Source organism: Salarias fasciatus, chromosome 10, assembly GCF_902148845.1.
Source record: "Salarias fasciatus chromosome 10, fSalaFa1.1, whole genome shotgun sequence".
NCBI classification, from domain to species: Eukaryota; Metazoa; Chordata; class Actinopteri; order Blenniiformes; family Blenniidae; genus Salarias; species Salarias fasciatus.
Window position 1 is genome coordinate 26,972,612 of NC_043754.1, and position 18,444 is coordinate 26,991,055.

The window sequence follows — 18,444 nt, forward strand, 5'->3', positions numbered from 1 at the left end:
CCGCCATCTCAGGCCGGAGAGCGGGGCATGTTGAGTAAGGCTCTTCAGTGTTTTTAACTCCTTGGTACTGTACTGTGTAATCTATTGTTTTTAAATATTTTTACTTATTTTAATCCTGGAATGCATTTTAAGTGTGAATGTGAGCACAGACTGCCTTTTAGATTTCCCTTTGGGATCAATAAAGTATCTATCTATCTATCTATCTATCTATCTATCTATCTGAAAGTATCTAATCATTGGGGCACTGCCAAAAACAGTAAAAAAGTAAATAAACTCTGATACTAAATGATAACATACTGACGATGTTTGAGCCTCATTTTCTATCGTTACACCCCTGGTGTTTTGAGATTTGGACTCCAGTGAACAGTGCTCTTTCTCCTCTTAGGCCCAGTTTTGACTGTCCTCGTTTCTATGCCTGTTTTAGTCTTTTCTACCGATTTTTGACTTCTGTCTTGTCTCCTGGTCACTAGTGAAGAGAAAGGAGGAATGCAGCAGGACTCTTCTGAGGAGTGAACAGCTCGAATGAAAAGAAGAAACATTTAATGTAGTTCATTCGGCGCCTCGCGGGACAGAGAGGACGGAGACGCATGTAAACAGAATCTATTTGTTTCTTGAGTATTTTGTGTGTCTTCAATAAAGCGTCCCCCAGCTTCCCAGAGGAGCTCGTCCTCAGGACGGCCCGGTTCTGGGCGCTGCAGCTGCTCCAGTTTGTCTTTTCCAGATCTTCACTCGACAGTCGCAGGAGGAATTTATTGATCTGTTTATTTTTTTATTTTCCTTTCATGAAGTGAGGAACAGTTTGTAGAAGTCTCAGTGCCTTATCATCTGAGCACACACACACACACACCTCCTGTCCACCCCCTTATCTGTCCGGCCCACTGCAGTGTGTGTGAGGAGATACCGCTGTGTGTTGACTCTCAGTTTCTCCTCATGTTTGTGTGGAACGGCAGAACCAGGACAGGTAAGACTGTTCTCCATCCGTCTTCGGCCTGCTGTGGCTGCTTCCTCCTGCTTCCTGCTTCCTGCTTCCTGCTCCGGCTCCAGCCCCGGTCCTCAGAGGGGACAGCCACAGGCGGCGGTGAGTTGCATTCATTGAACTTCGTCTTGCTGCCGTCGGCTTCCTGTTCATTCCTGAAAAGACCGAAACGCTAATTCAGTCTGAAACATTTCAAATTCCAACTTCTCATTTTATTGACAGTCGCTCACAAATGAAGCATCAGACACAAACGTGCTCAAGTCAAAATGGATCAAATTCACAGATGTGGTGGATTTTCAAACTGCATCAATAATGTTGACCGTAATGGAAAACAGAATTACCAACGACTGCTCAGAGCTTAGACGGCTTTATCCAAAATGATTCCCGGTCAAAGTGTTTTACTGCTTCCACAGAAAACAGACTTCAAGCTCAAATTGACTGTGATGTTTAGTGATTACACAGATAAGACAAATTCAGAGGAGCTGCATGGAGTCATGCAAATTGAACTGAGTTGAATTGAAAGTCCTTTATTTGTCTTGCATGGGGAAACTGCAGGGTTGCAGCAGCAAAAAACGTAGAAAGAAAAGTAGAAAAATACAAAGCCCAACCATCCAAGGAAAAGTTAAATATAATTTAGCTGAATACCATTTCACCTCTTAGCCCTACCCCTCCGTTTTGCGCGTTCTCGTGGAGGGGTGGGAGTGTCCTGATTGTCATCATGACGGAGGGGTAGGGCCCAGAAGGAGGGCTGTTCACCCCTCCAAACGGAGACTCTTCCGAGGCTCACTCCAAACGGAGGGGTATGATCCAGTGGCGGATGGTGGCGAGGGGCGCTTGTTCTGTCCGCCTACACTGCAAGTGGCGAGCGGCGTTAGTTCACTTCTGCATTGGCGGAATGCGCTGGTGTGGAAAGTCTACTCACCTGCAAAGCAAGCCTGTAACAAAAATCTATTCTGTTATTAAGTGGGGGTGTATTTTCAATAGATGTAAACTTTGTCGTGACAAAAAGCGATTTAAAAACATAAATAATTTGGTCCTACAAACATTTGTTCTATCTTCAAAGTAAAGTTGTCCCAACCTGAGTGGACTGTTAACAGAAACTGACTATAAGCCCTGCAGTGTGTCAGTGAGGAGGAGTCAGACAGCGGCGTCCCGGACAGCTCCCCAATAACGACAGTCAGGATCTGCACTTGACAGCAGCTATGACATCTGCGCTCTATAGGGCTCCAACTAGGGCTGCGTACTGCTATATATTTTTCAGGTACAAGTACTTTTTCGATACCTCACCTACGGTACCGGTTCCTGAACGGTGATTTTTTTCGGTACCTGCCTTCAAAGCGCACCGACGACGCCATGACTGCATTTACACTTCCTGCCACTAGGGGTGCTGTTTGCATGTTCAACCTTATTTGACACAGACACCACAGAGGAAGAAGGGCTGCAGGCTGCAGGCTCTCTGCATGCTGTTAGAAAGAGTGTGAGCCGCAAGACCTGGTGACATGTTCAATGATGTGATGCAGCGTTTTTTCAGTAAAAGAGAAGAACTGAACCATCGTTTCCACGCACGTTTATTGACGCGCTGCCGCTTTAAGAACCGACACTGATACCCATACGCACGTTTCTTGTTCGGTACCAGTATATACCGAAGTTTTTTGGTCGGTACCACTGAGGTACCGTTAAACGGTACCCAGCCCGTTCTCCTCTGAACTGTTTTGTTTAGTAAAAAAGTCTTTAAGTTTCGCCTGTTTCCACGTGTCTCCCTGTACTGTTGTTGTGCTGCGCGCTTTGTCGGAGGAATGAAACACGTGCTACAAGTTTAGTTCCGCCTGAAAAAGAGTTTTTTCCCACATAGACCACGCTCATTCATAAAAGATAAAATTCGGGGTTTTATTGTTGTTGTTTTTTAATAAAATTACGTGGAAATTGCCTTTTTGAATTCAATTTTTGCTTGGAGGGAATATTCAAAATAAAATTGAGCTTGGAGGGAATATTTTTCACCGGACATTTTGACCGGTGGTGTTAAAATATGTCGGACTTCGGCAGATTTTACCGGTCAAAGTCCGGTAATTACCGGATAATGGAAACCCAGGCCTGGACAAAGATTTTCAACCAGATTTTAGCTAAACGAAGGCACATCTGCATCCTCATCATCCTCATCATCATCTGTTAAATCTATAGCAGCAATCCAGCCTACTGAGACGTACATGACTCCGCCTCCTCATAGGACTTCCGGCAAGATGGCGGACAGGGCTCAAACTACTTTCTGAGCTCCGTTCGTTTGGTCCAAACCAGAACAGCCCTCTTTCACAACTCTCCACATTCAGATATTACCTGTAAGAGCTTTTGGACTGCTGGACCTACCCCTCTGTGGTATTTGTGAGGGGATGGGCCAAACCGGGCCTGCTTGGTACGTGAAGTGTTCCCAAATCCCTGATGTGTTGAAACTGACTGATCTTTTTTCTGAAGCGTCTGGACTGACACTGGATGGCAGTAAATGTGAACTAATGGCCATACGTGAGTGTCATCCTGCAGAAGCAGACAATATACCCATTAAATCCTGTGTTAAATATCTGGGGATTCATTTAACTAAAGATGAAAATATAAGTGATAAGTAAGTAAGTAAAGTTTATCTATATAGCACCTTTCACAGACAAAAAGCGACAAAGTGCTTCGCAGCATATATAAATAAGACAACAATTAAATACACATAGATAAATAAACAACACTAAAAATGAGATCAAAACAGGCTCGAAAAACTAAGCAAATGCTTGAGAGAATAAGAAGGTTTTGAGTTGTGTCTTAGAAGCGTCAACAGACACAACCGAGCGGAGAGAGAGCGGGAGATCGCTCCAGAGCCTGGGAGCAACGGCCTGGAAAGATCAGGCTCCTCTGGTCTGAAACCGGGTACGCCACACCTTTAAGAGATCGTGGTCAGCAGACCTTAAAATCATCACAGGGGACCTGGAGCAGGTTGTGGATATAAGAAGGAGCTTGGTCGTGCAAGGCCCGAAAAGTTAAAACCAAAATCTTAAAGTTAACTCTATAAGAGACTGGCAGCCAGTGAAGCTCCTTCAAAATGGGAGAAATGCAAAGTTAAACACTGAAGACAAAATCTCTCACTGCAAATCAAAACTGAATTCCTGTTCACAAAGAGACCTCACGGTTTCAGATAGAACTTATTTGACCAAAATGGAGTCTTTAGCTAGATGTGTCTACCCTGCATATTCCATGTCAATACCAGATAAGTCAATTAAAGTCATAAACCAAATAAATTTTATTTTATTTGGAATAACAGAGTTCACTACATTAAAAAAAATCTGAAATACTAAAAGAATATGTAGAAGGAGGCCTGCAGGCAATCGATTCTGTGTGTTTAAACACAGTTCTGAAAACAAAACGGTTAAAAACTTTCATATCTGAAAACATAGTATCTGGTTTTGTCTCTAGAGAGTTTATTTATGAAAATGGGTGGGATCAAGTTTCTCCTTGAGATTTCAACACTGATAAACTACCAGTGAAGTTATTCTCATTTCATAAACATGTTCCATTAAGGTGGAAGCTCATGTTCAACCATAACTTTACACCACACGCCTTTAAGGAACAACAGATATGTACTTTGTAATCGGAAATCTCTCTTTTTACAGCACTGGATGGATAAAGCAATAGAGTCAGTATGCCACCTACTGGACAACAGTGGTAAATGGCTATCTTCTGAAGATCTTTGTCACACCTACAACTTAACATGCAGAAAGTCTGAATTTAAAAAGGTGTGCAATGAAATCCCTCAAACTGTTAAACATCTAATAGAAAATACTGAACTGGCGAGCTACTTTCACCCAGTTTACCATCGAAGAAAATTCTAAACAACATTTTATAGAATAAACAATACCAAACAAAACCCTTCGGAAAAATTTAAACAATTGCTAATATCCAGTAAAATCAATCAGGAATGCAATCATTCAAAGTTTCCTATGAATGAAATTAAAAAATAAGAACCGAATACTAAAAATTCCCTGTTATTCCTAAAACAAAAGAAGGAACACTTTAAAGTCCTGAATGGAATTTGTCCATCTGGGGAGCTGCTGAGCGTGAGATTCAATACTAACCAAAACAACTGGACTTTCTATGAATGTGATCCTGAAACGACTGAATCAGTTCCAACTTCGGCAGGACAGTTTAACACGGGACAGTATTATCCTTGGTGTTATCCTGAAGGACTTTCAATTAAAAGAATTGTAAACAACCTGATATTACTCTCAAAATACTTTGTTCATTCATGCAGATATAAAAAGATAAAGCCGATGTTCACTGTGTTCAAGCGACAGCTCAAGGAAAACTCCAGAAAATCTCTTAAATGTATGAAAAGTAAAAATGCACTTTCTCCTCTCAAAGCATTTGAAGATGTACAACTATTTGATGATGTCTGATGCAATGTAACTGTGTGTGTGTGTGTGTGTGTGTGTGTGTGTGTGTGTGTGTGTGTGTGTGTTTAATGTGCCGTGGATTATGTCAGTGATTTTGTAGAAATGTAAATGCCAATGTGTTTGTATTTTTGATCATTCTTGCAATTAAAAAAAGAAAAACAGACTCCGCCTCCTTCTCATTCATCCAGCTGCTGAAACACCCCAGGCCATCCTCTGTCCTCCACAGAGGGAGAATGAGGACACACCGTGGAACCGTCTCTCTCTTCAGTGGCAGACATTCACACACACTCGTGCACGGTGTGCACAAATCACACACGTCACTTTACTGTTTTGCAGAGAAGCAGCCAGTAACGTCCTACAGAGGGTCGTGTAATAGCGCACCTTCCTCTTTCAATACACCTCTTGCTCCTGTGTTGCAGTTTAGCGTTAGCCACAGGAAACAGAACTAGCGGAGGTGGTGGCTGGTCCCCCTTTCAAAATAACAGCATCATTAAAAAAACCACCTCATAACCTGTTGAACTGGAAACGTTAAATCATTAGAGCATTAATTTACCAGTTCAGTGGAAAACAGTCGCACTTCCTCATCAGCAGGTCTCAGGATAAGAGTGGCAGCAATGCAACAAACCAGTCTACTGTCTGTGTGGAGTTTCCATGTTCTTCCCCTGTGTAGATGGGTTTCATCCAACGGTCCTCAAAGACGCATGTGAGGTCATTTGGTAACGCCAGATGGCCTTAAGGTGTGTGTGTGTGTGTGTGTGTGTGTGTGTGTGTGTGTGTGTGTGTGTGTGTGTGTGTGTGTGTGTGTGTGTGGTTAACGGCCTCTGTGAGTGTCCTGTATACCTGTCCTCACCTGTCCTCACCTGTCTTCACCTGTCCTCACCTGTCCAGGTGTATCGGTCCTCAATTGTCCTCACCTGTCCAGGTGTACCTGCTGTCATCACGTTGGGGACATTTTGTCTCGTGATGACCTCAGTAATGTCCATCAGCAGTACAGTTGCCTCTGAGGAACATGCTATAAGTGTTGTGAAGTGTCTTCTGGGAGCTGTCCACCGTTACATATTAATCTATTGTTTGTTTCCTGAACAGAACACAGATAACCGAGAGAGGACAGACCTGGACCGTGGAAGGAAAATGGAGGGAAAGCAACTGCAAGATAACAAAAAAGCCAAGAGTGAAAGTATAAAAATACAAAAGCAACTGACCAGTGAATTAACTGAGGACATCGAAGAACTGTGGGAGGAGACACAACAACAGAGAGACGAAATCCAACGCCTGAAGATACAGACGCACCAGCAGCAGCAGCAGATTGACAGGCTGACGACAGAAAAACATGAGCAACACTCACTGATACAGAGACTGAAGCTGGAGATCCAGAAGACCACCGAAGAGCTCCAAGAACACAAATGTGTGGCCAATCAAGAAAAAACACAAGCTTCAAGAATTCAGGCGGAAATACAGGGAGAGAGGGAGAGACGAGACCGAGTTCTTCATCCCACCACCAGCGAGAGGCGCCGGTTAGAGACGGTCCGGTATGAGACGGGAACATCCCGGACGAGGCAGACCGAGAGGCGGCAGGCGGAGACGGACCGGCTGCTCTCTGCAGGTCTCATCCTGATGGGTCGAAACAAAAACGTCATGCTTCAAATCAAGAACATGAATGAACTGACAGAAACAACGATAGTCAACCTGCAGCGAGAAATAAAGAGGAATCAAAGAGATATTTTGCAGCACAGAGATCTCATCCGGCGCATGAAAGAAACCCTGAACCTGAAGCTACGAAGCGCCGAGCAGAGGCGGGAGAATGCTTCTGAAGATGAGAGTCAGGAAGCCGCAGAGATCCGCAGGAGACAGGCAGAAGAGAAAGCTTCAGCTACAGTCAACAACGTGAAGCTGAAACTCAGGAGACTGCAGGAAGAGATGGAGACACTGTGGGACGTCCTGGACGACACAGAGCAGAAGAAGTTAGAGGACGTCCAATCTGAAAGAGCTGCAATAGAAAGAATGAGAATCCACCTCCAGACTGAGAAAGACGAGCTGGAGAGAGACAGGCGGCAGGCCGAGGACCAGCTGGAAGACGCCAAGAGGAAGATCAGAGACATGGAGGTGATCAGCAGTGAGATTGAAATGAAGAAAAAAGAACTGAACAAAATGATTCGAAAGAGCCAGAGGAAAAGGCAAGAGACTGGAAAGATGAACAAACACACCGGACGAGGACAGCAGACAGAGAGATGGACAGAGAGCAGCCCGGAGGACACGTTCCAGGACGTCCACGACGGAGGAGAAGAGCAGAGCGAAGCGATGAGAAGAAAGAGGGCAGAGCCGAGGGAAGAGAAGAGCCGGGAATCAGAGGTGGAGAAGAGGAGCTCAGAAGCAGAGCTGCAGCAGGTGGAGCGCCGGCTGGACGACACCATGACCTCCATCCAGACCCTGGCCCACATGAAGAGCAGCGTGGAGCGAGCCGCCGCCGAGATCCGCTGGACCCAGGACGGAACGCTGAGAACCCGGGAGAACGTGGCCACCAACAGGGAGCACATCAGGAAGTGCAAGGTGAGTCTGTAGCTCCACGAGAGAGAGAGAGAGGGGGGGGGGGGGAGGGAGAGGGAGAGGGAGAGTGGGGGGGGGGGAGAGAGAGAGAGAGAGAGAGAGGGAGAGGGGGAGAGGGAGGGAGAGACAGGCAGACAGAGAGAGAGGGAGGAGAGGGAGGGAGTCAGAGAGACAGAGAGAGAGAGAGAGAGAGAGAGAGAGAGAGACAGTGTTTGTTTTAGTGCTTGTGTCACAGCAGTTCGGACTGTACCTGTACTTTAGGGCTGGTCAGAATAGCTCTTTTTGCCCTCCGAATATTCAAGCTCAGGTAATTTCGATCATCCAAATATTCGGTGTGCGATTGGGGGGGTGACGGGGGTGATGGGGGTGACGGGGGTGCGAGCTGCTGGCATACACATGCAGCAGACAAAACACGTTGGACGGTACTTTAGAGAAGTGACTGTGTAAAGCTATCAGCTCCGCCTACAAAGACGCCCAGAGAGAGACACTGGAGGACGGAGAGAGCAGACTGTCTGGAGGGAGAAGGTCTGCTGACAGAAGTGAAAGTAACTAATTGCTTGGGCATCGCCCCCGAGATTCAGAAACAGAAAAACAGTCAAAATAAACTCTGATACTAAATGATAACAGACTGACAATGTATGAGCCTCATTTTCTGTAAGTTATTTGTAATGAAGGAGCAGATAAACTGTCTGGAGCAACGGAAATGCTCCCAGAGTAGGCGTGATTCGGTGTGCATGTATGGAATGAGCGGTGAAGAATATTCGGATCGCATCATAGTGACCAAATATTCGGATATTTGGGACCAGCCCTAGTGTACTTGTACCTGTACTTGTATTTCTGCTGTAGCTGTATTGTCCAAATCCATCAAATCCCCAGTTTGTGGAGCCAGAGCATCACCACGCTCCAGGACGAAACCTTCAAGGAGCTCCCAGCAGTTAATCTGCAGCTCACAGTAGTTTGAACCGAGTCCTTCCACGAACTGGATGCTCCACTGTGATGAATCCATCTCAGACTAGTCCTTGATGGGGCCAAGATTCATCATTTACCTTAATTGTTAACACACATTTTCTGTATTCATTTTCTACAAAGGACAAGCTGGTTTCCATCAAAACATGGGTCAAACAATGGAGGCTGACAGAGACTGGATTCAAAAATACTTTTTCACCAAGTACATCCAAAGAGATGGAAACACATCAAGAGTCTTCTGAGAGTCACGCTCTGGAAGGTCCACCGACTGCTGGCCATCAAACAGAGGTCATGATGAACGCCAGCGAGACAGAAGAAGTGCAACGGCAGATATCCAAACTCAAGGAGCAGGAGGAGAAGATGAAACATCAAATACAGTACGCTATGAAGAACATGCAGGAAAAACATCACGAGATCAAAATGTTCATCACAGAAATCAATCACCTGCAGAGTCAGACGCCGATCCGTGAAATCCCAGTGTGGGTAACTGAAAATGTGGCAGAAGCAGGGACCGAGCAGGACAAGGAGAAACCACTACGGCCAAGCGAAGAGTCCTCAAAGACAGAGGTGGACGGAGGGACACCAAGCACTGACATGCAAAGAGTGATGGAGGAGGTTCACACCACGCAGCAAATCATTAAATCACTCAACCTGGAACTAGAGAATGAAGCTGGAGTCAGCTTCTCTGGTGCAGAGCGACAGAAAGATGATGGGGAAATACAAGGATTTCTACACGACATGAAGCACTTCCAGGAGCTGCTGAGGGGGGTGCAGCTCTCTTTACAAGAAGAGTCCAAAAACATGAAATCCAACAGAACTGCTGAGAGAAGAAAGGAAAGAAAACTAGATCGGAGGTTAGAAAGAACTTTGAGAGAAAGAGACGAATTAGAAATCCTTAGAATGAAAACACAAGCACAGATTCAGGATGTTCAAGAAAAATTTGAAAAAATGGCAAGATTCAAAAGCACAATGGAGAAAATGACGGCAAAGATAGGGAAAATGAGCGAAGACATGCATTTCAGTGTGAAGGAGAGCGAAATGAGACTGAACCAGCTGGAGGACATCGCACGTTTAGTCACAATCACAAAACACAAGATGGAGAAGAGCTCGGACGTCCTAAAGATGGAGAGGAGAGCTGAGCTGAGCCAATACCAGAGCCGAGGAGAGAGCCACCAAGGGGCAACCACAAGGACAGACCACGAAACCACCACTCTGGGACTTCAACCTGGTTTCAAATCTCCCAAGGAGGTCAAACCGACCGCGCAACGTGAGGACCAGACAAACCAAGACAGCCAGCAAATCCCCCAGCCAGCGGGTGAAAAGGACCAACTACTGTCAGAAGACAGGGTGAAAGAGCTGGTGAAGACTGACAGCTCAACAGACACGAGACTGCTGATTTCAGAAGCAGAGAAGCAGCAGCTGAGCCTTCTGAAGGAGGATATCGAAAGACAGCAGCTAGAGCTGAACAACACAATGCAAATACACAAAAGACAAATGAAAGAAATTGAGCTGCTGAACTCTGAGATGGAGAGAAAGAGGAAAGACGGTGAGCAGATTTTCAGAAAAAGCATGAGGAAGAAAGCTGAGTGTGAAGAAATGCTACATGAAATACAGCAGGAGAAGAAAACACTGAGAAAGGAAACCAGGAAAAGAAAAAGACAACTGGAGCAAAGACTGGCGAAAACTATGAGGGAGAGGGATGAGTTAGAGGTGCTGAGAATAAAACTGAAGCGAGAACGAGAGGAGCTGGCTGTGGAGAAGAAACAAATCAAAGAATGGAAGATTCGAACGGAACAACAGCATCCAGAAACACAACCTGTGGAACGCTTCGGCAAGGAAGATGATGTGTTCCTGCACAGGTCGAAAATCAATGATTCCATCATTTACCTTCAAAACATCGAAGAGGAAATACACGGGCATTTAGAAACCATGAGGAAGGAAGTGACTGTATTTGAAAATGTGAATGTTTCTTTAGGGAGACAAAGAGAAGGTCTCAAAGCAATGGCAACTGAAAAGACTGAAGTAAAGAACAAACTGAGCAAGACTGTGTCTGCTCTAAAGCAGTGGAAAGGAGAAATACGACAGCAACAACAGGAGCTGCAGTCCACATCACAAAGAGCTGATCAGGAAAGGAGAATGGTGGAGGTGATGAAATCTGAGCTGGAGCAAAAGAGAAGGGAAAATAAAATGATAATTCGAATAAGCCTTAAAAATGAGAGAGCAGTGAAAAAGACCTGGAATGCTGTTCAACAGGAAAAACGTGCATTCAGGAGGAAAATACAGAAAAAGATGAAAGAGGTCGATCAGCGGCTCGAGAAGATCATGAAAGAAAGAGATGAACTAGAGATAATGTTTCTGAAGCTGCAGAGAGAAAAGGATGGAGATCAAATGGGCTCATGGAACATGCAAGATGTACAAGGAAGACAAGGAGGGGCTGCTGGAGGGAAGACCGAGGCAACCGCAAAGAGAGAATTACAGCAAAACAATGGGAAGGACAACATGGAAGGACATCAAGCAGAGACATTGGAACCCAAATATAATCAAGAAAAAAGAAAACATGACCGAGAAAGTCAAAGTGACAAAGAACTATATACTCATAAAGGGAGCCTCTGGGAAGATTTGGCAAATGTCTCCTCAAGGATTTTGACCGAAGGAGACGATGCAACCAGTCAAAGGACACAACAGGTTGACTTGGAAAAGCAAGATCTAGAGATGCAAAGAGAACAGCTTGAACAAGACAAACTAAATCTGGATCAAATGGCTGACAGGATGAAGAAAGACAAACAGGACATGGAGGTACTGATGGATGACATCCACAAGCAAACTGTCTTGATGGAACAAGAAAAAGAAGAGATCAAAGAGGAAAAGGACCAGATGGAAAAGACAAGAAGTGAGCTCCAAACAAAGACAGAACATGTCAACAGTTTGTTGGATGAGATCAACAGGGAGAAAGCTACCCTCAAGGAGCTGTCCCTCCAGGTTCAATCAGAACGACAAAGACTTGATGCTGTGGTGAAGGAGATTTTCTTGAAAGAAAAAGCGCTGGATGATCAGCTCAGGGAGGCCAGCAGACAGACCCAAGAGCTGCAAACCATGAAGAACAAGGTGCTTGCAGAAAGAGATGAACTCCAAACTCTGAGGAACAATGTTGCCTGGAAGAACCAAGAGGCGGAAGCTGCCCAGAAAGCCATCAATGAAGAGAAAGAAGAGCTGAGCCAGAAGAAATCTGACATTGATCAAGAAATACAAAAGCTTCTGAATGACAGAGACCAACTGGAAGAACAAGGAGCTGAGCTCCAGAGGAGAGAGAATCAAGTCAGGAATGAAATGCAGTCAGTCCAGACGATGATATTGACACTACAGCGTCTGGGCAAGAAGACATTGGAGGATGTGAAGAAGAAAATGGACAATTTGAACCAGGACATGGACAAAACTTTACGTTTGCAGAATGAATTGGAACAACAGATCGCAGATGCTGATGGCAAGAAAATACTTGTGGAGAACTACAATGAAATCATAAAGAGCCTCTGGGAAGATTTGGCAAATGTCTCCTCAAGGATTTTGACCGAAGGAGACGATGCAACCAGTCAAAGGACACAACAGGTTGACTTGGAAAAGCAAGATCTAGAGATGCAAAGAGTACAGCTTGAACAAGACAGACTAAATCTGGATCAAATGGCTGACAGGATGAAGAAAGACAAACAGGACATGGAGGTACTGATGGATGACATCCACAAGCAAACTGTCTTGATGGAACAAGAGAAAGAAGAGATCAAAGATCAAAAGGACCAGATGGAAAAGACAAGAAGTGAGCTCCAAACAAAGACAGAACATGTCAACAGTTTGTTGGATGAGATCAACAGGGAGAAAGCTACCCTCAAGGAGCTGTCCCTCCAGGTTCAATCAGAACGACAAAGACTTGATGCTGTGGTGAAGGAGATTTTCTTGAAAGAAAAAGCGCTGGATGATCAGCTCAGGGAGGCCAGCAGACAGACCCAAGAGCTGCAAACCATGAAGAACAAGGTGCTTGCAGAAAGAGATGAACTCCAAACTCTGAGGAACAATGTTGCCTGGAAGAACCAAGAGGCGGAAGCTGCCCAGAAAGCCATCAATGAAGAGAAAGAAGAGCTGAGCCAGAAGAAATCTGACATTGATCAAGAAATACAAAAGCTTCTGAATGACAGAGACCAACTGGAAGAACAAGGAGCTGAGCTCCAGAGGAGAGAGAATCAAGTCAGGAATGAAATGCAGTCAGTCCAGACGATGATATTGACACTTCAGCGTCTGGGCAAGAAGACATTGGAGGATGTGAAGAAGAAAATGGACAATTTGAACCAGGACATGGACAAAACTTTACGTTTGCAGAATGAATTGGAACAACAGATTGCAGATGCTGATGGCAAGAAAATACTTGTGGAGAACTACAATGAAATCATAAAGAGCCTCTGGGAAGATTTGGCAAATGTCTCCTCAAGGATTTTGACCGAAGGAGACGATGCAACCAGTCAAAGGACACAACAGGTTGACTTGGAAAAGCAAGATCTAGAGATGCAAAGAGTACAGCTTGAACAAGACAGACTAAATCTGGATCAAATGGCTGACAGGATGAAGAAAGACAAACAGGACATGGAGGTACTGATGGATGACATCCACAAGCAAACTGTCTTGATGGAACAAGAAAAAGAAGAGATCAAAGAGGAAAAGGACCAGATGGAAAAGACAAGAAGTGAGCTCCAAACAAAGACAGAACATGTCAACAGTTTGTTGGATGAGATCAACAGGGAGAAAGCTACCCTCAAGGAGCTGTCCCTCCAGGTTCAATCAGAACGACAAAGACTTGATGCTGTGGTGAAGGAGATTTTCTTGAAAGAAAAAGCGCTGGATGATCAGCTCAGGGAGGCCAGCAGACAGACCCAAGAGCTGCAAACCATGAAGAACAAGGTGCTTGCAGAAAGAGATGAACTCCAAACTCTGAGGAACAATGTTGCCTGGAAGAACCAAGAGGCGGAAGCTGCCCAGAAAGCCATCAATGAAGAGAAAGAAGAGCTGAGCCAGAAGAAATCTGACATTGATCAAGAAATACAAAAGCTTCTGAATGACAGAGACCAACTGGAAGAACAAGGAGCTGAGCTCCAGAGGAGAGAGAATCAAGTCAGGAATGAAATGCAGTCAGTCCAGACGATGATATTGACACTTCAGCGTCTGGGCAAGAAGACATTGGAGGATGTGAAGAAGAAAATGGACAATTTGAACCAGGACATGGACAAAACTTTATGTTTGCAGAATGAATTGGAACAACAGATCGCAGATGCTGATGGCAAGAAAATACTTGTGGAGAACTACAATGAAATCATAAAGAGCCTCTGGGAAGATTTGGCAAATGTCTCCTCAAGGATTTTGACCGAAGGAGACGATGCAACCAGTCAAAGGACACAACAGGTTGACTTGGAAAAGCAAGATCTAGAGATGCAAAGAGTACAGCTTGAACAAGACAGACTAAATCTGGATCAAATGGCTGACAGGATGAAGAAAGACAAACAGGACATGGAGGTACTGATGGATGACATCCACAAGCAAACTGTCTTGATGGAACAAGAGAAAGAAGAGATCAAAGAGGAAAAGGACCAGATGGAAAAGACAAGAAGTGAGCTCCAAACAAAGACAGAACATGTCAACAGTTTGTTGGATGAGATCAACAGGGAGAAAGCTACCCTCAAGGAGCTGTCCCTCCAGGTTCAATCAGAACGACAAAGACTTGATGCTGTGGTGAAGGAGATTTTCTTGAAAGAAAAAGCGCTGGATGATCAGCTCAGGGAGGCCAGCAGACAGACCCAAGAGCTGCAAACCATGAAGAACAAGGTGCTTGCAGAAAGAGATGAACTCCAAACTCTGAGGAACAATGTTGCCTGGAAGAACCAAGAGGCGGAAGCTGCCCAGAAAGCCATCAATGAAGAGAAAGAAGAGCTGAGCCAGAAGAAATCTGACATTGATCAAGAAATACAAAAGCTTCTGAATGACAGAGACCAACTGGAAGAACAAGGAGCTGAGCTCCAGAGGAGAGAGAATCAAGTCAGGAATGAAATGCAGTCAGTCCAGACGATGATATTGACACTACAGCGTCTGGGCAAGAAGACATTGGAGGATGTGAAGAAGAAAATGGACAATTTGAACCAGGACATGGACAAAACTTTACGTTTGCAGAATGAATTGGAACAACAGATTGCAGATGCTGATGGCAAGAAAATACTTGTGGAGAACTACAATGAAATCATAAAGAGCCTCTGGGAAGATTTGGCAAATGTCTCCTCAAGGATTTTGACCGAAGGAGACGATGCAACCAGTCAAAGGACACAACAGGTTGACTTGGAAAAGCAAGATCTAGAGATGCAAAGAGTACAGCTTGAACAAGACAGACTAAATCTGGATCAAATGGCTGACAGGATGAAGAAAGACAAACAGGACATGGAGGTACTGATGGATGACATCCACAAGCAAACTGTCTTGATGGAACAAGAGAAAGAAGAGATCAAAGAGGAAAAGGACCAGATGGAAAAGACAAGAAGTGAGCTCCAAACAAAGACAGAACATGTCAACAGTTTGTTGGATGAGATCAACAGGGAGAAAGCTACCCTCAAGGAGCTGTCCCTCCAGGTTCAATCAGAACGACAAAGACTTGATGCTGTGGTGAAGGAGATTTTCTTGAAAGAAAAAGCGCTGGATGATCAGCTCAGGGAGGCCAGCAGACAGACCCAAGAGCTGCAAACCATGAAGAACAAGGTGCTTGCAGAAAGAGATGAACTCCAAACTCTGAGGAACAATGTTGCCTGGAAGAACCAAGAGGCGGAAGCTGCCCAGAAAGCCATCAATGAAGAGAAAGAAGAGCTGAGCCAGAAGAAATCTGACATTGATCAAGAAATACAAAAGCTTCTGAATGACAGAGACCAACTGGAAGAACAAGGAGCTGAGCTCCAGAGGAGAGAGAATCAAGTCAGGAATGAAATGCAGTCAGTCCAGACGATGATATTGACACTTACAGCGTCTGGGCAAGAAGACATTGGAGGATGTGAAGAAGAAAATGGACAATTTGAACCAGGACATGGACAAAACTTTACGTTTGCAGAATGAATTGGAACAACAGATCGCAGATGCTGATGGCAAGAAAATACTTGTGGAGAACTACAATGCAATCATAAAGAGCCTCTGGGAAGATTTGGCAAATGTCTCCTCAAGGATTTTGACCGAAGGAGACGATGCAACCAGTCAAAGGACACGACAGGTTGACTTGGAAAAGCAAGATCTAGAGATGCAAAGAGTACAGCTTGAACAAGACAGACTAAATCTGGATCAAATGGCTGACAGGATGAAGAAAGACAAACAGGACATGGAGGTACTGATGGATGACATCCACAAGCAAACTGTCTTGATGGAACAAGAAAAAGAAGAGATCAAAGAGGAAAAGGACCAGATGGAAAAGACAAGAAGTGAGCTCCAAACAAAGACAGAACATGTCAACAGTTTGTTGGATGAGATCAACAGGGAGAAAGCTACCCTCAAGGAGCTGTCCCTCCAGGTTCAATCAGAACGACAAAGACTTGATGCTGTGGTGAAGGAGATTTTCTTGAAAGAAAAAGCGCTGGATGATCAGCTCAGGGAGGCCAGCAGACAGACCCAAGAGCTGCAAACCATGAAGAACAAGGTGCTTGCAGAAAGAGATGAACTCCAAACTCTGAGGAACAATGTTGCCTGGAAGAACCAAGAGGCGGAAGCTGCCCAGAAAGCCATCAATGAAGAGAAAGAAGAGCTGAGCCAGAAGAAATCTGACATTGATCAAGAAATACAAAAGCTTCTGAATGACAGAGACCAACTGGAAGAACAAGGAGCTGAGCTCCAGAGGAGAGAGAATCAAGTCAGGAATGAAATGCAGTCAGTCCAGACGATGATATTGACACTTCAGCGTCTGGGCAAGAAGACATTGGAGGATGTGAAGAAGAAAATGGACAATTTGAACCAGGACATGGACAAAACTTTACGTTTGCAGAATGAATTGGAACAACAGATCGCAGATGCTGATGGCAAGAAAATACTTGTGGAGAACTACAATGAAATCATAAAGAGCCTCTGGGAAGATTTGGCAAATGTCTCCTCAAGGATTTTGACCGAAGGAGACGATGCAACCAGTCAAAGGACACAACAGGTTGACTTGGAAAAGCAAGATCTAGAGATGCAAAGAGTACAGCTTGAACAAGACAGACTAAATCTGGATCAAATGGCTGACAGGATGAAGAAAGACAAACAGGACATGGAGGTACTGATGGATGACATCCACAAGCAAACTGTCTTGATGGAACAAGAGAAAGAAGAGATCAAAGAGGAAAAGGACCAGATGGAAAAGACAAGAAGTGAGCTCCAAACAAAGACAGAACATGTCAACAGTTTGTTGGATGAGATCAACAGGGAGAAAGCTACCCTCAAGGAGCTGTCCCTCCAGGTTCAATCAGAACGACAAAGAGCTTGATGCTGTGGTGAAGGAGATTTTCTTGAAAGAAAAAGCGCTGGATGATCAGCTCAGGGAGGCCAGCAGACAGACCCAAGAGCTGCAAACCATGAAGAACAAGGTGCTTGCAGAAAGAGATGAACTCCAAACTCTGAGGAACAATGTTGCCTGGAAGAACCAAGAGGCGGAAGCTGCCCAGAAAGCCATCAATGAAGAGAAAGAAGAGCTGAGCCAGAAGAAATCTGACATTGATCAAGAAATACAAAAGCTTCTGAATGACAGAGACCAACTGGAAGAACAAGGAGCTGAGCTCCAGAGGAGAGAGAATCAAGTCAGGAATGAAATGCAGTCAGTCCAGACGATGATATTGACACTTCAGCGTCTGGGCAAGAAGACATTGGAGGATGTGAAGAAGAAAATGGACAATTTGAACCAGGACATGGACAAAACTTTACGTTTGCAGAATGAATTGGAACAACAGATCGCAGATGCTGATGGCAAGAAAATACTTGTGGAGAACTACAATGAAATCATAAAGAGCCTCTGGGAAGATTTGGCAAATGTCTCCTCAAGGATTTTGACCGAAGGAGACGATGCAACCAGTCAAAGGACACAACAGGTTGACTTGGAAAAGCAAGATCTAGAGATGCAAAGAGTACAGCTTGAACAAGACAGACTAAATCTGGATCAAATGGCTGACAGGTTGAAGAAAGACAAACAGGACATGGAGGTACTGATGGATGACATCCACAAGCAAACTGTCTTGATGGAACAAGAGAAAGAAGAGATCAAAGAGGAAAAGGACCAGATGGAAAAGACAAGAAGTGAGCTCCAAACAAAGACAGAACATGTCAACAGTTTGTTGGATGAGATCAACAGGGAGAAAGCTACCCTCAAGGAGCTGTCCCTCCAGGTTCAATCAGAACGACAAAGACTTGATGCTGTGGTGAAGGAGATTTTCTTGAAAGAAAAAGCGCTGGATGATCAGCTCAGGGAGGCCAGCAGACAGACCCAAGAGCTGCAAACCATGAAGAACAAGG

General features: G+C 44.7%; 1 protein-coding gene across 1 annotated transcript; it reads left to right on the top strand.

Moving 5' to 3' along the window:
• The first annotated feature begins 930 nt into the window (after positions 1-930).
• LOC115394865 (trichohyalin-like) lies at positions 931-16,366 on the top strand. The gene is made up of 3 exons (XM_030100148.1): positions 931-1,078; positions 6,487-7,947; positions 9,034-16,366. Exons 2-3 carry the CDS (start codon positions 6,532-6,534, stop codon positions 16,033-16,035), a joined length of 8,418 nt encoding a protein of 2,805 aa, XP_029956008.1. The 5' UTR covers positions 931-1,078; positions 6,487-6,531; the 3' UTR covers positions 16,036-16,366.
• Positions 16,367-18,444: the final 2,078 nt, after the last annotated feature.

Coding starts and splice junctions, on each gene's coding strand:
- LOC115394865 (XM_030100148.1), top strand. CDS start 6,532: ATGGAGGGAAAGCAACTGCAAGATAACAAAAAAGCCAAGAGTGAAAGT. Junction 7,948..9,033: donor AGCACATCAGGAAGTGCAAG/GTGAGTCTGTAG, acceptor TTTTCTACAAAG/GACAAGCTGGTTTCCATCAA.